Raw genomic sequence first — 25944 nt, 5'->3', positions numbered from 1 at the left:
ATTAACTGGACGTTTCGAGTGTAATGCACTGGCCAATATAAAATATTCGAACACTAGTGCTCAGGCCACGGGTCAAGCTATAGTTTGGGGCTTAATTTTAATGAAACCGAATGTCGTGTTGATGCTTGATCATATTCCGGACTTATCTATCAAACGGTTAGTTTAGTGCTCTAGTTCAACGTTGTTGCACCTACATAATCCCGTCGTGTTTATAATATGGATTTAATAATATTTACAATGAGTACTGTATATTTAGTTGCATATATTAAGGACAATCGGCATCGACAAGACGGCTTGATATTAAAGTGGCAGGCCGTCCTTTGCCATGTATAAATTTAATTCAAAAGTGTACAGTAAAAACGAAAGTTGTTAATCGGAAATTTAATGTGCAAATGTACTCAAAAACACAATGGCTGTGCGGGTGTAATAATTTTGATACCCTCTTTTGTTTTCCATGTCTGTTGTTCGGTGACGAATCTAACTGGATTGAAAGTGGAATTAAAGATTTGGTCCACCTGTCAAAAGTCCAAAAATCAAAAAACACAATGGTTCTGAAAAGCATATATAGTGATATATACAGTGAACCAAGCGAAATATCGTTTCGAATATAAAGGTTATTTGGTAATCGCCAAATTGTTTTTAAGTGAAATGTTCCGCGATTATCATACAAATTTTCCAATTACAGATTTTAATACGGTAACCTGTAAACTACGACATATTGACAAATTTAAACTTAAAAATGAACAATTAGTCTTATACAGTAGAGAAGATTTCTACGTTACTGATGGAGCTTTATCGATACCTACTTCAACTTTTCATGAATAATAATTTACCTGAAGTATTTACCGAAAGTGTTACCCTATTAAAAATAATTTGTATAATCCCGATGACTTCAGTGGAAAGTGAGCGTGGTTTCTCAACTTTAAAGAGGGTTAAGTCATTTTTGAGAAATACCATGACTCAAGACAGGCTAAATGCTCTTGCGATGTTAAGTATAGAAAAACAATTGATATCGTCAATATCAGACATTAATATTCCTGTTATCAAGGTGTTTTCAAAATCCAAGGATCGGAGGATGGACTTCTTGCATAATTAGGCGAGTCTTTTTTGCACTCCCTCATATTATTGTCACCGGTCGCGGCACTGGATACAGGCATATTATTTTACCATAGAGAATATATGTACTATGTACTGTCATAGCGACAGCGAGCCGATATCTCACATGAGACATTACCGCTTTTGTACCAGCAGTGTCGTCTGGTGACAAGCTGCGCTCAAAGGGCTAGGTTTAGGCATGCATTTTCTGTTATTACACCGGGCGCTAAAACGCCTGCAATGCTCCCACCGAATTAGGAGTCGTCAGACTCTAACCTTTGAGCCCGTGACATCCCTAGCCCTTAGCAGACCAAAAATGAAGTCCTCATAAATTTCCTATTTAGTTTCAAATGTTCTGTAATTTCATGAGGCAAGTACTTATTTACCTATTTTTTTTATTTATTTTCGACTATCTTAAACAAACAAATGGACCAAAAATCTTCAAATTTACATAGGGGAGACCGGGGACAATAGAAACAAGGGACGATAAAAACAGCGGCTATAGCAGCCGATTCACATGTCCGAATCATGTGAGAGTTTGCCAAACTAAGTGTCATTGGGAGCTTCTGCCGCTTAGTAGTCATCCATAGAGTGCAGTCCAGAGCGGACCTGTATACTTCACACAAATGTTATTCCCACCATTAATGTAATATTTTGCGTTTATCGAAAAAGTGTGACTGAAAATACAAAAACGTTAGTCAGATGATTTCAATTAAATTAGCATATTTATTTGTCTATTACCTTTAGGTGGAATAGCTTAAATTATTGCAATTGATCATTGTTTACAAAATAATTAATGGTTTTAAAAAAAAAATGGTGCGGGGACAATAGAAACAATCTAAGGTGGGGACGTTAGAAACATATTTCTACTGTTAGTCCAGGCCCCCTATGTTAGAACTTGCGAGTGCCAGCTGCCAGGTCGACATGACGTCATATGACATCATTGTGACGTACTACTGAAGTGATAATAGCATTCGAGAAAATAACGCTACTCAGACAGTGGCGCTATTCATTGTCACCATACACATATAGGTGTTTCATCATATTAATATCTATGGTGATCACTGTGCGCTGGGCGGCATGCCTCGAGCGTGTATTGGCTGACGTCACAATTAAGTCATGTCGTCTGGTGCCACACGAGTCGATAGTTAGGAAATCGCGGTGCAGTGCATCGATTGTCATGGTTGGTCACACGAGGCATGCACTCAACACAAATTAGCTATACGTCATGACAATTGCTTATCAGAATCAATTTTTACTACTACTTATATTTTACTATTACTTTTTAGTCTTGTTACTATTACTTACCAACTACCTATTTACTTTTACTTATTGTGTTGTTACAATATTTTTTTAGTTTTTTCAATGTTTACTTTAATTTACAATAAAATTTAATTAAATAAATCGTTTTCTTATTATTAGCACTAAAGACGCCATAGAATCTAAGTACTGTTTCAATTGTTCCCAGTATGTCCCAATCTTCACTGTTTTTGTAATATCTCTTTGATGCATGGATGTAGACCATATATAAAAATAAACACAGAAACTAGAATAGATATGACATCAATATCTTACTTAAAATTATTGATGTTTGAAATATGTAAGGAGAAAAAAGTGTTTCAATTGTCCCCGGTCTCCCCTACACAAGATTGAAGGTACACCCTCATGAAAAATTTTGCCTGTGCGATATTACTAGAAACATTACAATGGGTATTTGCAATACAAGAATAGATATTATGCAGTTAGAATTTTTTATGCTTCAATTATTTTTTAAACTAATGTGTCCATATGTTCAAATGAAGAAGAATAACGATGCCAACGAATAATAAGTGCATACCCAACGCATGTATAGGTATCATAATATTAATAAAATACCAAGTTAGGAGGCGAAGAATGAAATCCACGACCACTTTTGTGACTGGCACCATGACTTTTCGTGTATACTATCATGTCATGTAGACGAATCACGAAAGAAACTGCGCCCTCATAGTACCTATATGTACGAAGTCTCTACCCACCTCGACAAGTACTTTTTTAGAAAATTTAATAATCTAAATTTTAATGATAAACATATGATACCTAATTATTTTAATCACACATGCGAATATGTAAATATCTGTATGTAATTATCTCTTTGAACAACATTGTAGGAAAAAGCAATGGCATGTTAATAATAAATTAAATTAATTAAAAATAATAAGTAAGATGGAATCCTTTAACGAATTCACATTTTATAACGTTTTTTTAAATGTATCTAGGTTATTCTTTAAAGTTTAAATAAAACATATTTTCTTTTTTAGATGTTTAAAAGATGTTATATACCTAAGTAAATATTGATTAATTACCTAAAAAGTCTTAAACATGTAAATTATCAATAAATTGCCTAAAATTGCAAGCTTCGTCGGTTTTCGCTCGGTGCCACTGGTAGGCAAAGCATTCGCTTTAATATAGGTAAAAATTTAGCTGAAAATTATAACGACACATAATATTTCTATACAATTTAGTAGGCAAATATTTACCAACAGTCTCTCGAACTAAATAACGCAGAGATTCCATTAGAACCTATGAATGAACTAGTTTCAGCAATGTGTGTATTACGGTTTATTTTGGCTAGCACAATAATTCACAATAGTCTTCTTCATCACACCAAACTGTTTAAACATCGCGCCACTGTCGCGGGTAAATTATATTACTTCAAACATGTAAACTTTTGAACATATTGATTTGTTTCGTGCTATTGAACTACAATAGCACACAAAATGTCAATATTGTCCTTTATGTGAGTATACGTTTCTGCAAGTAGAACGAAGACAAACAGTGCTAATCAAAATTATAGAAAAACGAGATTATACAGCGCGTAATGATAATAATAAAAAAATGTACTTTATTATTGGTCGGGCGTAACAAAGCGGCGGATAGAGTCGCACGGTGCAAAGACTGTATTTGGCGGACGTTCGCGATCAACTGAAATTAAATGAACGGCCAACGAGTCCGATTCCGACCTCAGTGGGCGACGGAGAAGTGTTTGCGGTGGCCTATCACATCACATACACACGTCGCGGAATGTTCCACAAACAAAAACAGCTGATGCAGCGGCACGCGTGCCCCATCTGATAACAAAAAAAATCGATTCTCGCGGAATATAATATAATAACACGCGACAAAGGCTTATTCCAGCTTACGATTTTGACAATTATTACAAATTTTACAGTTTCAAATATAAAATCGGTAAAACATGTCATGAAATTATATTAGTGTACGTATTATTATTATGAGAACTGGGGCGGATTTACTGGTACTCTTTGTGCGCCCCTCCAATTAATCAAAATGCAAAAGGCTTACTTGACTGTGAAGTTTGAAAACCATCAAAATTTTGTTCGTACAATATTATAGAAATTGTACAATTATTATCAGCCAAAATATAAATTATCGTCAAATTACGAAAAGATTTTTGGGACTGGGAACGATGCAATGTCTTTAAGAAATTTTATAAACTATCGAAGATTTCAGTAAAAATGAGAGGCATGAGAATTATAAATTAATTATCTACTCTGATTTAAGAAATGTACAGACAAATGCCTCTTTTCTAAATTTTGTTTAAAATATAAATACATACTATATATTGTTTTTCTATGGAGACCTCCATTGGTGTTGTGAGTGGCGCTCATGAACCGTTCAATCCACCCATTTTCATACGCATTACTACTATGCGTTTCCTTACATCAAATACATAAAACAATAAAGTGGTTAACTATGACAAGATTCAATGATGGAAGCACGAACTCGCTCTATGACAATGACGAGATGAATTTAATAGTTTCTTAAAAGAAGGTGTTGATTCAAAATTATTTCACAATTATACAAGCTTATGGGAAATGAATGGTATCGATCGAAGGTGGAATAGTGAAATTGAATTCAATTTTATATTTTTGTTTTCGTATTTAAGTTTAAGTGTGTCTGTCACCCCTGAGTCGAAAGTGTGATTCGGATTCGATTTGATATTGAAGAATTAATCAATTTAATAACTGGGCGTACATTGTCGAAATAAATGTGTTAGAATGACACTATGTATTTGCCACCGAAAATGTCACGTTAATATCCTGAAACGGACATGGTATTTTTCAAGCTTTGGACTCAACTTTGAATGTTGAAAGATACGAACGCGAGAATAATCACTACGAAGAGTTGCTAGGTGCTACTTGAAAACAATATTATTATGCAGTGATTTCCCATGTCGGGTCGATACTCTTTGAAATATCAAGGTCAACCGCAAGTAAAAAAACCTGTCGCCAAGGATCTCAGGGAGAGACAGTAAAATGCATTACATGCCGCTGGTAAATTGATCAATCAGGATTTGATACGTTGATTTACGCAAGCAGTTTAATTAAGATAATCAGTTTGGCTATATTAAAATTTTAGTCTCAGATTCTTCCTAAATATTTTAGAAAACCCCCAAGTAATTATTATCGATGAGTGAGTAAAGTGTGAGGTTAAAAAAATAATTAAAACCACAATTAAAAATAACTTGCTTGATAAAAGAATAAACAAATATGAGAAATTTTCTCTCTTAAGTATATGAAAAAATTCAAGGACTGGTTGCCAGATAGGGATATCAGGCCAATGTCAGAATTGCTCAAGAGATCGTAGGTATTAGGAACTTATATATACATAGATATACATATTTGAATCCTTAGTTTGACGTCCTTTATTCTTTATAATAACGACAATCATTGCTAATCAAATTTTAATAAAAGGTATGTGAGAAAATATTGGAGTCGTATTGTCAGGTGAGTGACCTTTCCGCGAGTTCTTGTGCAGCCTTGAGGTTTATCTGGCTCTGGCAGTCGAGAGCTAGTGGAGTTGAGTGTGCCCACTGCCCAGCGTCAAACATCGCCAATCTTATTCCGCGCACCACTCGTTATATTAATCGGCTCGCAAAGCAAAAAATCACAGATCCATAGTACCTAGTAGGTACCTACCTATACACATTTATCTGCAAGTATGAATTATAATTATGGTTGAAGCTAAAATGTAAAATTATATTGTATCTAACCATAATTCAGATATCTTACAGATTCAGGGTATAAAATCTTTTTTTAGAAATTGTAAATCGGTATCCTTTGTAGCTGTAGGGATGGCAAATATCTCTACACACTTAGGATTGATCATAGCGTAAACGATTACGTTGCTTGGAATGCAACTATGAATTACATTTATTATCATATCCCATAGGGCTTTTTTGTAATGTAACGCGGTGGAACGGCGTTCCGGCACCTTTTTCCTGGTATTTTTAACGTTTTAAAAGCAATTAGACGAAACAATGTTCGCGCTTACATAGTACAAGTTAATTTTCCTGAATCATCTCATATGAAAAGACATATCTGAAAAACGAGTCGTATCTTAGTCGTATAGTATCAAAAGTAGAACTGTCGCATATCGAGGGTATACTGACAGAAAGCATTATCTCATTAAAACAAGTTCTGAGATAATTGCAAAAAGGACTTTAATTTTTTTTTCAAAGCGTTCTCCCACATAGATTTTTTTATGATTTAAAAACATTTTTTCTACATTATAAAGACTAACCTTTATGGCAAACATAATATACGACATGTTACAAGTCCTGTATTTTGTATACGCAGAACGCATTAGGTCATTATCATGTTTTCTATCAGAATAAAAAAATAACAATATGATTTAATATTGTTTCTATTTTCTCACCATTATATCCTATGCCTTTGTGCGTTTTACCAGGACGTAGAGTGTAAAATTGTATACATTTTGGCATTTAAAACAGAAAAACAGCAAAAACTGAAATAATGCGTTCTGTCAGTATACCCTCGATATATTATGTCGAAATTGAACTAAGTATGCCACATTATTCTTCGGATCATAATGTATGACTAGCAATATAATATTCGAATTAAAATCATATCTGTGTGGTATAAAATCGTGAAAGAAAATAGGGCTTGGTATCAAAGTTAGAACTGTTCACGTCTTTGGAAACACAAGTAGAACTGTTCGGTTTCGACCAATCACAGAGTTGCCCTAAGTGACGTCACAATATGCCCGCTCCAATGACATTAATATGGACGAAGCATCTAGAAAATAAAATGACACTCACTTTGTGTCGGGTCTGCCGGATGGCGAAATTCATATTTTAATATCGGTATCCTACGCTCAAATGAACATTCTGCTTGCAAGCGGTCTGGCGACACCGCTGGGTCTGCCCATACAAAATTTCTGACTGTCAGGTTTCGACTCCACCGTTATTATTGTGTTACAAAATGCCAATGTGCCTAGTTAAAAATTGTAAAAAAAATCTACTAAACACTCCAAGAAAGATGGGATATCACTTTTCATGTGTTAGTATTATTTATTATTTATAAAATGCCATTTTAAGATAATGTTTATTCAACGCAATTGAATGACAGAAACCATTGGACAGTCGCCTGTGATACGCTGGGCTCACTTGCGTCTAATCTCCGAGAAGTCGTAAGTAACCGAGAATCTGTTTCTAACGCAATGAGTCATGACACTAATACGCCATTACAATAAAGGTTATATTACTATAAATTCTCGAAGCTTGTATCGCATAATGGAAATGGATACATCATATGGTCACGTGACATCTACCTATACATCTGTGAATGACTTTCATTTACAATTTCTCGTGCGCGCCGGTATGAAGTGAGTTGTCCATTTAATATGTCATTGGCCCGCTCATACATATCGTTCAGTTGTGGCTATTGACATGCCGTGTTTAAAGTTGAGTTTTTTATGGTTTTTTTTTACCAAAACATATAAATACTGATGGCTAGTCCCCTCATAGAGAACCAACCAACACCAGTAATAATAAACAAAGGTCGCAAGAGAAGCAGAAATCCTGAAAAATGACAGGCAAAAATCGACAAAGTTGGCAGGTCAGTGCGAGTAAAATCCATAGGCGTACCTCAATGACATATTTGTCACTGGCGTACCTACATCAAATGTTTTGAAAATATTACTTATTAAATATTTTAATTTTATTTTATTTATCCAAGTTTAAACTATTTCAAAAACATAGTGCTAATTCTTTTTCATCCTCGGAAGAATGAAACCTCAGTTGAAAATTTTCCTATAAGGATAAACCGCTCCTGATTCATTAAATAAAGTGGATTTTAGTACAATTGTTTTTATGAAATTTTAAAACTAGATTAAAACAATGTCCCCCCTCTCCACCAACAAGAATATTTTTAATAATTGTTTGGATCGTTTTTGTTTGTGTTCTTAAATCTTTTATTTATTTTCTGTGAACTGCATTTCATTCCTTTCTTCTTATCGATGACATATTAAGTTTTCTGAGTCCAAAAGAAATATGAAGCGTTCAAAACGTTAGGGGAATGTTTTAGTCCAGGTATAGAATTTATATTGATCAGACTACGGGAAACTAAATATTATACAAGAAAAATAATAACATTGATACGATTCGTCCATTTACAGTTGCAAAAAGGTTGCCAAGTGAATGAAGTTTTTGAATAAATAATTAACTAAGCATTATCGGCCACAATGGTAAACTTTACCTAGGTATTCTCCAATTCTATAAAAAAAAACATTTGATGAAAATAACTCCCGGAATAATGTACGAGATTCGGGGGACGTGAACTTAGGTGAAATACAAGATGACATTCTAAATGAACTTATAGTATAGATTTTATTCTGTTATTATTCTTAATACCTAACACATTGGAAAATATGTCCTATTTTCTTTATTATAAAATATGTCATATACTATCAATAATATCTCTGTCTCCCTGTATGTTTATGGTTTCATTTTATTTTTTTAATACCCACAATATTGTAATACACAACCTTGGTAACAAAGACAGAACTGTATACTATGTGAGTATCAAGTGTAGCACTCTTCACTTTTAAAACATGTATATTCAATTATTTACAACAATCAGAATTCTGACATACCTAAATTCTGTTGTGTATTTCTAATTTCTAAAAGTAGAAAAATATTTTATGCTTTTATAAAACTCAAAAATCCAACAAAGCGTTTTTCGTCATTTTCTCGAAACGATGAATAGTGCACAGTTCTACATATGATTCTATACGACTCAAACATTGAATTCTATTACCATTTCTTCAAGTGAATGTGAACGCGAATTTTCGCAATTGAATCTAATTATTACCCCAAGAAGACCAATACAATTTAGGGACTTTTATTCATCGGACCACCTTTTGACACTTTTTGATCCTTCAAAATACGTTGATCGGTGGCTACTCACTACTCAGTGGAAGAAATTCGGCCATAAACTCTGGACACTAAAAAAAGAAATCAAGACGATTTGCCAGACGAAAATTGAACTGAACTTTGGAAATCACCATGGCCCCCACAAAGCGACTGACAGGGCTCTAGCCTGGGGAATTGACCAAATAAGTGAAATAAACGCACCTCACAAATTTGTTATAATCGTAAAAAAATCGCCCGGGGCGCTAATTTTATTCAAACGTATTAACAATTTAAAATATGTGGTTGTGTAATTGTATTTTTTTGGTTAATATTTGTTGATCTTATTTTTAACTCGAACACCACTTGAAAAACACTACCATATAGCGTCAAACTGCCTTTAAACTTAGTGATAGGTAGGGGGCCCGCCAAAGGTCCTGGACTGGGGACCCCCGCTTCAGGATGTGGGGGTCATGGAAATCACTATATACTTTTATTCAAATATATGACGTTTTTACAATTTTATTTTTTACAACATTAGTTGTTTATAATTATGTTTGTTTATTTTTTATGCGCTTCGTAATATAGGAAAAGTTGCTTTAAATTAAATGATATTTGAATATAATTTTCTTTAGTAGGTAGGAAGTTTGGCAAGAAGTGAGTTCCGGCACGTTTGTTTTTTTTTAAAGCCCTGCCCATACATAATTTACGACTATACGAATAGTGGCTATTTCACTGATATAATATTCGTCAAAAATTTAATTACAAAATCTATTATGTAATAATAGAAATACACCGTATATAACAGTGTTATCATAATATCTCAAGAACTAAAATGATTATTGATTACAGTACATAACTACCTATATTATATTATTTGATGAATAACAATACAACTGTCACAAATAAAATTAAATGCAACACAATAGGATGCAATCGCATTTATCACTTCACAAAAATAATAACTAGTTGTAGGTAGTTCGTTGTGTGCATTTAATGTAGGAAGAATAATGCCTTCCGCCTGCGGACGTTGGCACCTCATTAATTACGAATATGCACTGAAATGAAAATGAACACAAGAATAGATCGATACAGATACCCACATTTACACGAAATACATTTCGGATATGAATATTAAAAATGATCCGTTTGAAAACTTGCGGTTCAAAATACAAGTAGAAAAATGTTTTCAATAGTATTTCAAGTATTCAAGTGATTGGACGTTTTAAGAAAATATTCGAATAAGACAAATGATAATCTACAAAGGATTGTCTCTAAATATAAGTATGTTGAACGAATCAGCTGACATAGTTTAGTTTGGAGTACGAGAAATAGTACACCTACACATTCGGTTACAAACGTCAACTGATTATCCGGGCTGTAGGATATGATGCAAATGGATTCTAAAAATCGGAAACCCTGGTTCAAAAAAAAAAACCCAGTTCCATTAAACTGTTTCATGACAAGACATGAGTGATGTTGGCCGAAATGATTTTTGACTACACGTATGAGGCGGTTTTATCGAAATTTACTACGAATGCCCTGACATGGAATAGGTACTTGGTATAATACATTTACGTTATACGTATGGGACAATCTTTGAACAAGGTTGCAAGCATCTCAAAACAGTCCGGTACTCGTAAATTAAATTAAATATGCGTAACGTGTTCCAGAAAAAGAGTCCTGGGACTGTTGGTGCAATGCAATAAATATCCTAGGTAATGGACGAAGACATAATGTAACAGATTGATAAGTACAACAATATGATATAAGGTCCTTACCTCCAGAAAGCTTTTGGCCCATGCTCATGCCCCTGAAGCGGGCGCGCTTGGTGGGCAGCGCCTTGAGGCCGCCGCGCCGCGCGTCACCCCCCGCCGCCTCGCCACCCCCGACGACCCCGCTCCTCACTGAGCGTAGCCCGCTCTTGTACCTGCAAATAAAATGTACATCGTCAGAATTCAGCTCTTCATCAGGGCAAGATATTAATCAATGACATATTAAATGGACAACTCACTTCATACCCGGCGCGCACGAGAAATTGTGCATGAAAGTCATTCACAGATATATAGGTAGAAGTCACGTGACCATATGACGTATCCGTTTCCATTATGCGATACAAGCTTCGAGAATTTATAGTAATATAACCTTTATTGTAATGGCGTATTAGTGTCATGACTCATTGCGTTAGAAACAGATTCTCGGTTACTTACGACTTCTCGGAGATTAGACGCAAGTGACCCCAGCGAATCACAGGCGACTGACTGTCCAATGGTTCCTGTCATTCAATTGCATTGAATAAACATTCATCAATATCTTAAAATGGCATTTTATAAATAATAAATAATACTAACACATGAAAAGTGATATCCCATCTTTCTTGGAGTGTTTAGTAGATTTTTTTACAATTTTTAAATAGGCACATTGGCACTTTGTAACACAATAATAACGGTGGAGTCAAAACCTGACAGTCAGAAATTTTGTATGGGCAGACCCAGCGGTGTCGCCAGACCGCTTGCAAGCAGAATGTTCATTTGAGCGTAGGATACCGATATTAAAATATGAATTTCGCCATCCGGCAGACCCGACACAAAGTGAGTGTCATTTTATTTTCTACATGCTTCGTCCATATTAATGTCATTGATATTAATAGTCTCTATGGCAGTGATATTTAATGTGCGATTCACATGGTCACCGCAGGCTTTTCAAAAAAATGATAATCCCAGACAAATTTAATCCTAAGCGGCTGATACACAATAACAAACCTAGATTCATATGTCGCGGCGGCTTTTCTTCTTTTTCTCTTCTTTTGGTCATGTCTGATCCAAATAATATCATATCGGCCTCCGCAGAATTGAACACGAGAAATGGATGTTAACCATTTGCTCACCCCATCAGGTCCAGACACAAATTGAAAAACAATGTGTATTTTCCAGACCCAGGATTCGAATCTGGGACCCCACGACATTATAAGCCGACGCGTAAGCCGCTCGGCCATCGTGGGCGATAGTAATGTCAATTTCTCTTCCCTTACAGTTACGGTGACCATTCGCCCTTTAGTTTAGGTACTTTAACACTGTCCGTGATTCCCCGACTAAAAATTTTCAAATGCAAGTTCATCAACGCTTAAAAAGCTGCTAAATTAGAATTATTTTTTCTTCATTTGGTAGCTGAGAAATGCTAACAGGAGGTCTCGAATCTAATTCTGAAGGGAACATAGTGCGCCACGAAATCATCTTTTTACATACATATATTGAGGGCGCCGTGAACCGAAAAAGTTATAAACCACTGCTCTATTGGCATACAGACAGTAGAATTTAGCGGCATACAGAAGTGCTCAAATATGAAATGATGAACAAAGATAATGTCCCCGATAACAACGCTTGTTTGCAGCTTGTGGTTTCAGGCCTCCACTAAGTCTATGAGTATGACTACTCGAAGTTAGCAGATAATAAAAATAATATGGGTACTAATAAGCAATTATTATGAAAATGATAACGACAACAATGTAAAAATTAACAATGCAATGATATCACGACGCAATTGATAGGAGTATTACTGATATTAATATACAAATACTCGTTGCTCATAATCATGATTCATTTCGAATAAAGTACCAGTACGTTTGATACAAAGTGACAGCTAGATAGGTACATAACATAAGTACTAAGTACATATTAAATGTAAAAAAAAATTGTACCTATGTATGCAATTTGAAAAAACAACTATGTACAGAGTTAAATCAATATGTTTAATCATCTATTTTCCCTCTGGTGTGAAACCCCACTCATATAATATTATTAAATTAAGATGGTACCTATAAGATGTAGGTATTACAAAAAGAATATCTATTTAATCTTTGAATCACAATGTCTCTACGATACGACCGTTGTAAGTACATACAAGAATAGGTAGGTAGTTATTGCTATTAAAAATAAAAAGTTTCCTTAGAAGAGTCGGCAAACAAAAAAGAGTAGACATCTTTTCCCCCTATCTGTATCAAGAAGATATTTCCGGAGTTTTCATAATTTAATTTGCATCAACGTCAGAACATTTAGAAGGAACACTGTACTGTGATGAAAAAATGAGTCAAGATAAATTTTCTCGCATGCATGTTAAACTCATTATTTTGGTTATGGAATTTTGATTTTCGGTAAAACACTGAATTACCAATAATAATATGTTTGAGGGAAATAAATACGTTTCGTCACGACGGTTACGATGTCACGTTGGTGGTGAATAATATTACCATTTAATAAATTTAAGTGAAGCAGCGTTTGGCAACGCTGCAGAATAGGGAGGGCATTGGTTGATGCCTGAAAAGCGATGTACACTCCGTTTCAGCGAGCTATTCAGGTGGAAGTACGAAAACGTTATTTTGTATTCGCGAAATTCAATGTCATGCGGGCCTATTAATTCCAGACTAATATATATTACAAACTATCCAACAGTTGTATTAAAATTGTTTCGGATCATTTAATATGATCTGAAGTAGGTGGAAAACACTGTTTATACAATATATCTACACCTGATCCCTTAGACTATAGATACATCTAGACGCCACCCGTTGCATTGCTAAATGAAGCCGCTTGCCTTGCGTTTGGTTTGTGAGCGAGCAAACGCATTCGTCTACAAATGTTCGAGACCATAGACCATTTCGCTAGTGCTCGCCCAAAGTGCTCGCACTAGACGCTCAGAATTAAAATATAATTTTCTATTTTTTTACGTTATATAGTATTTTTAAGCGGTCAAAATGCAACCATTAGATAAAGATATCTATAATTTAAGTTATTTCAAAAAAACACTAGGTCACTGATATTAAAATATATAATAAAATACAAATAAATTATCACGAACATGTATCAACTTACCTATGAAACGTTATACCATCTTCTTGCTTATCAGTACGGCTACCTCATTTTAAGACAACACACAGAACCATCTTTTCTACTTAATTAACTAAAAATATTTACCACTGACTTTATGTTTAACACAAAAATATCAATTTTAGCAACACGAGCTCGCAAGTTATCGACGCTGTGTGAAGCGTTTTGCCCCGATTTGATGGCGATATTTTTGGAAACTAGCTTACACAAATGTAGACCTTTTATCTTACTCTAGCGCGTGTCAAAGAGATCGTAAGGGTGCCGAATACTTTCTCACTCGCACTCATGCATCGTTTTTGTTCAGGCCTTGCCTGATCCTGAAAAAATGAACATGTAGGTACATATTATAAACATTTAAAATGTCCATGTTTTGTTGTATTCCATTGCGAATAGAAAAAAATATTCATGAAGAATATAGTGTGATGATAGCGAATAAAAGGTGCGTGATTGTAATTCTGAGGCGAAGTGGTCTGTATAATATATGGTGCGAGTCTCGCACTGGTGCGTAGCGTAAGGTTCCAGCAATGCGAGGGTGAAACTGTCAGGAGGGGATGAGAGTGACTCGGCGGCGTTGGGAGGGAGAGGAACGGGGAGGCGACGGGAAAAGGAAGTGGCGGTCGATATATCGATTGCGTCTGGCTGTCGGCAGGCGATACTCAACGCAGCGGTATTGGCGGCCGAGTCGGGGGAAATGTACCGGCCGGACATCGCGCGATGCATCCTTCGACAAATTTCATTCACCTCGTTAAACGCAACTGGCTATCAATGCATGCGCATATTTTCTCTTCACGCATTGAATTAACGTAACTTCCGGTCTTTATAAAAACGTAACAACATATTATTCGATACCTAACCAAAGAAGATTTTGTGCCACAGAGATTTAAAGCAATCTTTAGAACTCCACACAATACCTACTAACAAAATATCAAAAACCCAAATATTGCATCACGTATATCATATAGCATGACTTACGATTAAATAAACCATATCCCAGGTTCCTGTCTTGAGAGTTTCCGGTTATGCATATTGGATAGTATAAGGATTTCTTACCCTTTTTGAACCGCGACCCAGATTAGGATAGAATTTTCGATTTCTCTTCACCAAGGATATCAACGGTACTTTTAAGATAGGTACGTCTAAATGATTACCTGCTGGTTATTGAATTAAGAAGGAAAACATCCGATATGCACATACAAGATAAGATATACAATTACACATGAAGATATTGAATAATTCTCAACAACATTCTCTTGCTGACGTTGAGTGCAGTTAGTTGCACAGGTGGGCGGGCGTGAAGAAACCTAGACACCGTTCAGATTGCCTAGAAACCTACTAAGTGTGACCGGTGGTAAAAAGGCATGATGTATGAGTATGATCATAGGCAATGTGCAATGGGACTGTCAATGGAAGGTAGACGGAGTCATGTAACGAAATGTCATAATTTTGTACGTATAATCATGGTAGGTATGTTATAGGTATGGTTTGCTATGCCTACTATCCACAAATTGTTGTGGAGTATGTAAATAGTTTACTGCAAGCATGCGCGAATTCAAACCCGAGAATAGAATCCAGCGTCCATGTGGCGGTAGCTTTATTATATTACATTGCCACATGCGAAAGTTGCTATTCCTAAATAATATCAAAAATATGTAAAAATAAAGAATATAAGCAAACCATCAAAATAATGTGTCTCGAAACTCTTGATTGTTCTAATGTATATTCAAATGTGACAGAAAAGGCAGAAGCCAATCCAGACGCAGCATAGGCCATCGACCGCAGGCCTCAAGAGACATTTGACATTTCTCATTAGTTTAATAATTATTGAGGCAGCGAAAACGGTACCAATTGAATATTTGATAACAAAAATAAATATATCGGCAGTGTTAAGTGACAATTTTTAACTTTACAAGAGACCTAAATGTAACAAATAATTTTAGTGGTTTCGAATTTCAGTATTTTTCATTAACTACAGCGACACTGCCAAAAATAGTAGTAACTTCGTCCTCTTGTTAAATTACTTTTTGGACGTTGAAGATGATATTCTAACCAATCTAACCTAATAAATCATTTTCGCAATGACGTCCCTAACATTTTTTGGCTTGGCATCTCAATATTATGTGTTAAATTCGTATTGTAGTACCTAGGTACTCAATGTTCTCTACTATTGAAATAAATAAGACAACCAATTGTCGAGTAAGTACATACGTACAATGTTTCACGTAAACATTAACACGCGGATAAGTGTTCTCTAACAGCTACCAATCTTACATTGAAAAAATCTAACTATTTTCTAGGTTTTCAGGAGCCTTTCATTTATTATCATTGTGAAAACTCGTGTAAATTAACCCAAGGACTCTAATAAAAACCGACGCATTGTTTGAGTGGCGGCCGTTTGCAATTTAATAACCTTGGAGTTTCTCTCGTACGTATATAATATTATCAAGAATAACTTATTTATTATGTAATTATAGGAAAAACTAAAAAAATGTTGTTTATTGAATAATAGCAAATTACACTATTTTATAAACTATATAAAGCTGATAATAAATTATTATTTTATGAATGATTGTTATTGTCATTTTCCTAAGCCATTAGATATTTCATCCAAACACATAAAAAAAACATGTGAATTTAGGCAGGCGCGGAATTGGATATTACTCCACCGTGGGTGAAACGGGGCATATACGAAAATAGAAAATGTTTTTTTTTAAATACGAAAGTACCCCTTGGAATGAATACAGGCAACATCGATGATCCGTCCGTCTTTGATACGCAAATAAAATCATACATATTTACAATAAAATTTGTTGACTTCATTATAAATAACATGGAGGAACACGGAAGGTGTACCAATTTTAAATAAATAGTGTTACTGTAAAATTATACCTTTATCAAGCACCCCCAGACAAACATGATGATATACTTTATTACTGAACACTTATCAGGACAGACAATACGACAGTGGACCATACCATACATAAAATTACCGAATAGCTTTTAAAAAGCTGTAGCGAAAAAAACATAAAAGCCGTGGTCACTCGGCAAATGTTCAACATCAGATTCTACTATCGAAAAGTCACATAATAGGTACCTATGTGGAACAAGACCTGAATAAAGCTATCAACCTCTACGCTGATGTGTTTTCTTCGTAAAGATAAAGTAGGTAGACTCAGTACAAATTTATAAGACGGTTTTGTGTAGCTTTTTGTTCTCAAAAATAATAGTTTAAACTAAAAGATTATACCTATACAATAAAATTTAATTAAAATAACTGATAATACTGACTATTTATATCGGCCAATAGGTAGCCATATAAAGCAAATTCTATCGGATAACAAATATTATGTTGGTGTTATTGACCGTCTTAAATATTAAATTCACCTCTACCTACTAACGATTTGTAATCCAGGAAAGAATGTTTAATCCTGAATTGGGAAAACATGTTTTGTTATCAAAATACTTTTTTCTTTCAAGATTGAGCAGGGAAATAGTTTCAGTTAACTATATTATTATATAAAAAAATATTGTCGTTAATGAAAATCCTGAAAAAATAAATGCTTAGGTACTATGGATTGATTGAAGGCAACAATTATTGAACTAATTTATGAATACCTACGTAAACGAAATTACACTGATATTATCCGATCAATTTATTAAGATTATGAACACCTTATGCATATAATGTTTGAGGCTTTCACGGTTGTTTTTTATCGTAGTATATTCTTGGGTTTTCACCGTGTCTCCTTCCTTATGCATAATTTTGAAGCATATTTAGATTATATATGTTTAATGGGAGCGATTTAATCATAATATTATGAAGACGGATTAAAACCATGTCAAAAAAATCTTCACTCTTTCGATTTTACGGAAAATACTTTTATCCGGGAGTAATGTACTTACGCCAATTTAATTAATAATTATTAAACGAGTAAAATAAATATGTACTTCGTCACTCATTCATTCGCCACAACAACGAAACGTCTGTTTTGTACATTTTTTGATTTATCTCGTTTCGAAAACACGTATTCAGAATTTCAATTGCCCAGACCATTTATTTTGAAATGATTGAAAAAAACTCGAGATTGAGGTCTTTAACGCGGCGCTTTCGTCACGACACGGCCACTGCCTCCCGCTCCTGACCGTGAAATATTACGAAATCAAATATGAATCGAATTACAAAAAAAAACTCTCGCAATGGCATAATACTTATCTAGCGTCATACAACTAAGCACGTGGATGAATGATAGCATCGATCGCATATTGCAGGCGCATTACGTTGAAATAAGAATGTGTAATGCAATTAAAATATAAACACTGTGAGACACATTAACCACTGATCAATCTAAGGATGTCGGTAACAATAATTAGGATGTAGTGCGCTTTCTGGGGGATAAGAGTAAAATAGTGGCAGTGTTGACTTGCAAGGATGTGTCGTGGATTCGAATCTCGCGCCAGATATTATTCGCACAGTGCCCACTAGTCAGGCCGTTACACGAAACTAAATTTCGATCGTTGCTCATACTACGAGTTAAATTGGTTAACAGTTTGCAGAGAACGATTGTTTAATATTGAAATAAATGTTAATATGGTAATGCGCTAATTTTTTAGATGCTATCTACAATCTTCATTTATTGAGAGCAGGATACCGCACCGCATTGCATTAGAAAATAGCCAATAACTAGCACTACCATCGTAACTCGTAATTCAGTGCCCGGTCTAGATACATAGTCGACCTTGATATTAACATGTTTTGATATGTCGTTCCCTTTACAATGAACGGCCCGGATTGCTTTATGCGAAAAATCAAAAAAAAATGTAAAATTAAATTGTAGGTATATACCTAAAGTATGATCACATAAAACCTAAGCGGGCAGGTAAAAGAGTATCTTATACCCACAGCAGGGATGACGAACCCTTATCTACAACTGTATCAAATTTGATGCAAAAATCTTGTCGTTTGCCATTATGAACTAAATTAAATACCTACGATATATTTCTAAATTTATAGACTTTCTAACATACAGACTAAAGTACATAATTTGGAATCACCCACCTCAGGATAAATCTTGAAAAAATACGACGCCGGACAGAACAGAATAATGTGCTTTACCAATGCGTAGTAGTGCCATCCATGTTCAGTAAGAATGTTACATTCTCGAATCTTGTGAATTTAATATGAGGTGAATAAAAAAAACAGTTCATGCACTTACATTAATTTAACATATAAATATTTTTTTACAATTTAGTGAGATATTTGTTGTTTGTCTAACGTCAATTTATACATTTACCGTTTATAATTCAAGACTTTTCGAAAACGCGGTTTATAAGAAAATCCTACACAGGGTTCAGTCAAATCATTACGGAGGCTATGTTTGACTTTCGATTAAAAATAATTCACCGACAGAAATAGCTGTTCACATTTATTTACCCCAAGATCGTGAAAATAGCTAGACAGCATAGATATTCGATTATGTTATTCATGTTCTTTAAGTCTTGGATGCAGTATAAACAGTGACGTCTCTAGGCAAAGTGCCGCCCTAAAGCAGACTTAGAATGCTGCCCTTCATTTTTAGAGTCAAATAATTGACTGATTAGTTAGGTACCTACATCAAACATCGTTAAATTGATTTACGCATTGAGAATTAGAGCATTTACACAAAACATACTCTCAAACAGAAGTCAATTTAGATACGTGGAAGTCTGTGACGCTGACAGGTGTGGAGGCACACTTGTGAACATTTTACCTGTACGATAAACCACCATTGCAATATGTATTACAGTTGGTACCTAATACAATACAAAAATAGTAATGTCAGGATTTTTTATGTTTCGAATACATTTAAACTAATATGTGGATACTTTCTAATGAAGCAATCACGTCGTCTGCTTCATTAAAAACCGCCATTGCTCTCAATAGATGTAATATTTGTATTCGTTCCTTTATTCACCGCCCTTTATGATGTGCCGCCCCTATGGTACGCATGACTTGCCTACATGTCACTGAGTAGTGAGTATAAAGGTGTGCTGCGTACGCATAGAAACAAAACTTGACCACCGAATATACCACCACATATATTATTATGCTATAAATTAATGAACTGGTGTTGTCAACTCCAGTATGGCCACTACCTTAGAAATCTTAAAACTTTTCAATCTTCAATCACTATACTTTGATCTGCTGTATCTACGTTGTTATACGTCTCGGCGGTCAGACAATGATATTTAATTATGATTAATTCGAACGAAGTTTCAACATCTCGCACCGAAGACGTCAGATAAAAATGCATGCGAGCATCATTCTCTCGCCGCTTACAAAGGAATAAATAAATATTACTTAAACTTAAACGGTTGTCATTGCGAAAGCTTACTAAAACCGACGACCAGCTTTGCGTAACATCGTGGGCTGACCGTTCACTATAAGGTTGCGATATTTCTTAGCAGTACCAGAGATGCCAACCGTACTACAATTATAGTACAATACTTAGACTATAGATACATCGTACAATACTTTAATTTTAATTCCGCGAAAAATGTAAAATACTATAATTTTACCCCAATTTACCAAAATTGTTCCTATACTATATATTTTTCAGAAACACTATAATTTTTACGCCTTTGTACTACAATCAGCATAGAAAAAGATGGCAACACTGAGCAGTACCCATTAAAAATTGTATTTTCGGTCCAAGTATGTATATCTGCGGGTCCCATTCCAAAATAATATTACACCTCAGTCAATGTGAGATTAAATAAAAGGAAGAGTGGCATATCAGTCGTGGGTACACAGTGTTGTCAACTGTACTATATTAAGACTTATAGGACAATACTATTATTTTTACACATTTGTATGATAATCAGCAAAGAGAAAATGGCAACCAGGGAACACTAAATTAATGCGAACTGGCTTACCCTACTAGGTGTGGTAATAACAAGCTTCAGATCTCGAGTGTGAAAAAATATGGGATAAACTTAAACACGTGTAAATAATGTTATTTTCCACAGAATAAATAGAAATGTAAAAGCCATCGCAATGGACCAATGTTCTCAAGCAGGGTAGGTAGTCTATGCCCTGACCGCCATAAAACCCAAGTAAAAAAAACCGCGTCGACTATTCCCAAAGATTGAAATGACGTTACATTAGCGTGACAAACTAAAATTTAATGCATATTATTATGTATTGAAAATATAATATTCTTTAACACGTGTTTAAGTGTATCCCATATTTTCCACACTCGAGATATTAGCCGTTATACCACACCCAGTAGGATAAGCCAGTTCCCATTAATTTTGTGTACATCTATATTCTATCTATAACCCTATATTTCAATTCATCGCGTAAACAAAACGCGTATCCATTATTTGAAGATCGTCTGCGCGCTTTATGTTCCTTTGGGTTAAGTCATAAAATAATAAAAAAAAAACCAGCTTCAGAGCCTTAGTCCAGGGTAACTGACATGTAGGTAAGTACATTTAATTTAAATTATATTAATCTGTTCTGCAATGGCAACACTGGTCGTACATCAAAGTATGACTATTTTATATTAACCCCTGTAGCCATAAAATACAATGGCTAGGTAATCTTTATATTATCCTAAGACAAAAAATAGATTGATGGATACCCTTAGATTATAGAAAAATAGATACCATTACAACGAGTGATTTGTACGCACAAGCTGTAAGATAAACTTTTCAATACAGTCGAATAGACCAATGTATACTGGAATCAATCTACAGTGGCACCGTGTGTGTACGGCAGAAGCGATTTCCTCAAATGTTACTGTAGGAATGTAGGTAGAATGATTTAAATATACACAATGCGCAAGATTAGTACTCATATTAGAATAAGTACATAACTTGCGAGTAATTTATTTGTTGGTTTGGCAAATCCAAATAAGCTGTGTCCCAATGAAATGTATGCACACATTAATAATTGTAAATTAACTTTACGTTAATACCTACATAATAATAATGTTCATATATAAACTAAAGTAATACATTTCATTGGGTCGCCCGTTATAATAATATGTCAAGCTGTTTGAATAAAAACGGTCGATATTGGCCATCAGTCGCCCATCACAAATGTTTGCAATGATTATAATATAATCAACGCACAAAATAAGTTTTGGACCAGTGTATAATATGCGAAGTTCAGTGTTTCTATCTGAAGTTTACTAGTTCAGGAGCGTCATCTTTAGTATATTAAAATACTAAAGGTGCTTGAGGTACGGAAAAGGTGATTCTCATTTGGATTGGTAATGTTTGCTAGCATAGAAACAGTCATTATAGCAATAATTTATACCAACACATCTTAGAATCGCCCATGGTGCCACAGTAATATAATTGATTCCAGTATACTCATCCCATTTCTCCTCCTATGCGGACTATGATTATTGACAGATATTTTAATGTTTTTTATGAATCCCTCTTTTCCTAGCGCACACACAATTATTATTGTTTCATGTTTTTGATTATTGGTAGTGCAAAACCCAGTGCTTCCCGAACTTTTACATACCACGACCCCCAAATTCCAAAAAAAAAAATCCCCGACCCCCCTCCGTCGATAAATAAATTATTTAAAAAGATACACAGGCTATTACGGGTCATCACAAACAATATAAAATAAGAAAAAAATACTGTAGGTGAAACTTACAAAAACGATTTAACGAAAGTGATGTGATTGGATGTTTTCACATTACAAATCAATATCAGGTTCAATGGTAATTCGCAACGAATCTTCCAAAGCCTTCGTTGAAAAGCATGGCATGTGTTTATTTTTATTATGATTAATAAAGAAAATTATGTTTCGTATAGGTAGGAATTACTGCTACCAATGCTGCTTTTGCAATATACGGACGGGTATTCTTGCTTTCTCCTTAAGCCGCGTTGACACGGTCCAAGTACGATCCAAGTAGACTTGGATAGGAATAATTAGTATGAAAATGTCTCATCCAAGTGACAGCTTCATACTATTTATTCCTATCCAAGTTAACTTGGATGAGTAGGACGCGGTAGCTTGGATAGGAATAATTAGTATGAAGATGTCTCATACGAGTGCACTTGGATAAGAATCAATAGTATGAAGCTGTCACTTGGATGGCACTCGATCCAAGTGCACTTGGATCGTACTTGGACCGTGTCAACGCGGCTTTACCGAAAACTTTTAAATATATTTTCATTAAATTCTATTTCAAACGAATTATCTGATCTGATATCGATCAGTTCTTCTTGAGCTGCCCAAGGAATATGATTATATTTTAAGGATTTAGTAAATGGCGTTCTTATCAAATTTTATTTTTTGATCCTTAAAACTTCATGCAGCGAACCCATTTATAATTAATATTTGTAGTTCTGATAAATTTCCCCCCCCCCCCCCCCCCGCAGAAGCTCTACGAGGAGGCCGTCACCTATGAGTTTGGGAAGCACTGATTGTAACCAATCGTTTTGACGTTCTCACGATTATAATTGAGTTCCACAACGTAAACGCTAGTAGGTAGTTGGATTAGATGATTATTATATGACTTAAAATAATGTTTCCAATGCATGCATACCTTTTTCTCGCCAATTCCATTTGAAAAATCAGTCTCCAGACGTCCACAACTGACAAAGTAACAGAATTCGTACAGTGTGGCATTAAACTACGTTCACTTTGCACTTTTTAGTATCACAAATATTTTTTAAACAAGAAAAACATCTGTCGGTGCGAAATTATTAACAACATTACGAGGAAACACAGCGGTGAAACACTCGCACCGATATAATATTATTCACATAAGAAAAAACCGCGCTTATCCGAGAAAGAGAAACCAGTTTGATAAGTATTTATGATTCACTCATTTCCGAAATTGTTGATGCAAACCGATGATGAAACATGTGGCCGTGTGTATATTAGGAAACTGCACTTCAAAATACCACGGACACGTGATTGTAGATACGTATAGGTATTATAAATAATAACCGTTCTTTTGAATCACAATCTGCAAATTTATCACGCACTGATCCGGGAGTTCAATTATTTAAAATCACATTTCACTAACGTGTGATACAATATGGAATAGGTACCATAAAATGTGCACGATATTGGTGCACCACTCGCTTGACAAAAGAAATGAATAAAACCGAGTGTTATCGTGCGGATATGAAAAGAGCGGTTGGCGTCGCCGTCCAGCACAGCGGACTTGACTGAAGTGACATTCGTGCGACTCAGCTCAGGTAAGGAGCGAGCTTTGAAGGCAGGTAGAATTCAGCGGCCGTGCACTGCCCGCGTCGGCAAAGTTGAGTCGAATACCCATTTGGTAAAGTCTCTTCGGGCTACTTTCCGAAAGAGCCTTCTGTCGTAAGAGGTAAAGGGCATGGCGGCGGGTAGAAGATACCTTCGTCTTTTATCAAATCGTACCCGTATATCGAATAGGACCGGGTGTCTACCTTATAATATTATTATCATAAACACAGGCAGATGTGAGCATAGTACTCATTCAGGGCCGGATTTACCTTTGAAACGGCCCTGTGCTATTACATATTGGGGGCTCCTAATTATCAAAACGGACCTACGTAAATTTTATAATTATATCTTTTTAAAGAATATCTTTCGAGCTTTGTTGTTCTAAAAATCATATGTACACATCTAATAATTTTAACATTATAGACATAATCGAGTATCGATATTAGGCGAAACGAACATGATCGATGTTGCGTAGATTATTTTTCACATGTCGATTAATTTATTTTCAGGCCCCGTAACAATTATTAAGGATTATACCCTTCAGCCATGAAATTGTAACTTTAAATCAAGCAGAATAAAGATCCAAATAAAATTGATCACAAACCATGTCCGTGCGTTAATAGTTTATTAGTCAAATAATATATTATATTATAATCAATAATATAGACTATAGTATGGATTGTAATGTGTACATGATTAAAATATGAACTACCACAGGTGGACACATATTGACAGCGTTAGAGGATTGGTTGCAAGTCATTCGATAATAATAAACTATTAATCGTTCCCGATTGAGAAGAAACATTCGATTTTTTGCGGTTAAAAATATTCTTTGACTGCTAGGAAGGTCGTAGCAACAAACCGTTGATCGGATGGCCATTTGGGTAGTATTATTATTATACATGTGTAGAGGTTGTTATTAAACCCACCATTTCAGCCAAAAACTATTACAATTTAACTGCCGGTGGTTTATGATTTAATAAGTGATGGACCACAACCAATGTGTACTTTAGCTTTAGCATGGTTAAATTCATTAAAAGTAATAATAGTTTTATGTTTATTTATATACTTACCTACCTACTATATATTATATCAGTTTAAAAAGATACAATGAAAAGTATGAGATAGTTAGATACTAAAGGGATGGTGATATATTAAATGTGTTTGATAGGTATTATATACAATACGATAGGTATATTACATAGTAGCATTCTTACCATAAAAGAGGGTCGTGTCGGCTGTGTGTACCTACCCACTGTTGAGTCAGGTAGAATACCCTGCCTACGGTACATTCACCTGGCAAATACTATCCAAGTTCAAAATCAATATTATCCAATTGAAATAAAATACATGAAGTAGTAGGGACTGAGAAAATGTACCACACAATACCACGGCTATTCGTGCAATTCCTCACTGGTAGCACGTAACATGGCGAAAACGTTCAAATACAAAATGACTTGGGTACCTACCACGTCAAAGATCATTACCCAAATGTCTAAGCGCTGCTGTTACAACAATCTTAATAATATTATGCA

The 25944-nt window shown here is 35.0% G+C and overlaps 1 protein-coding gene across 5 annotated transcripts in view; it reads right to left on the bottom strand.

The window, feature by feature from the left end:
- Positions 1-25944, bottom strand: part of gus (splA/ryanodine receptor domain and SOCS box containing gustavus) — a 217295-nt gene that overhangs the window by 5913 nt on the left and 185438 nt on the right. For 3 of the 5 annotated variants that reach the window (XM_085952268.1, XM_085952267.1, XM_085952264.1), the window contains exon 2: positions 11089-11237. In XM_085952268.1, the coding sequence (XP_085808394.1) occupies positions 11089-11116 (28 nt within the window). In that variant the 5' untranslated portion in view covers positions 11117-11237. Of the gene's footprint in view, positions 1-3614; positions 3790-11088; positions 11238-23738; positions 24377-25944 lie in introns of those variants that run through there. The other 2 variants (XM_085952265.1, XM_085952266.1) reach the window with 2 other exon arrangements.

This window comes from Rhyacophila brunnea, unplaced genomic scaffold (assembly GCF_057557595.1).
Source record: "Rhyacophila brunnea isolate RB1 unplaced genomic scaffold, BYU_Rbru_1.0 scaffold_3, whole genome shotgun sequence".
Taxonomy (NCBI): domain Eukaryota; kingdom Metazoa; phylum Arthropoda; class Insecta; order Trichoptera; family Rhyacophilidae; genus Rhyacophila; species Rhyacophila brunnea.
Note: the sequence above shows the minus strand (reverse complement) of the source record. Positions and strands in the feature narration are given on the sequence as shown.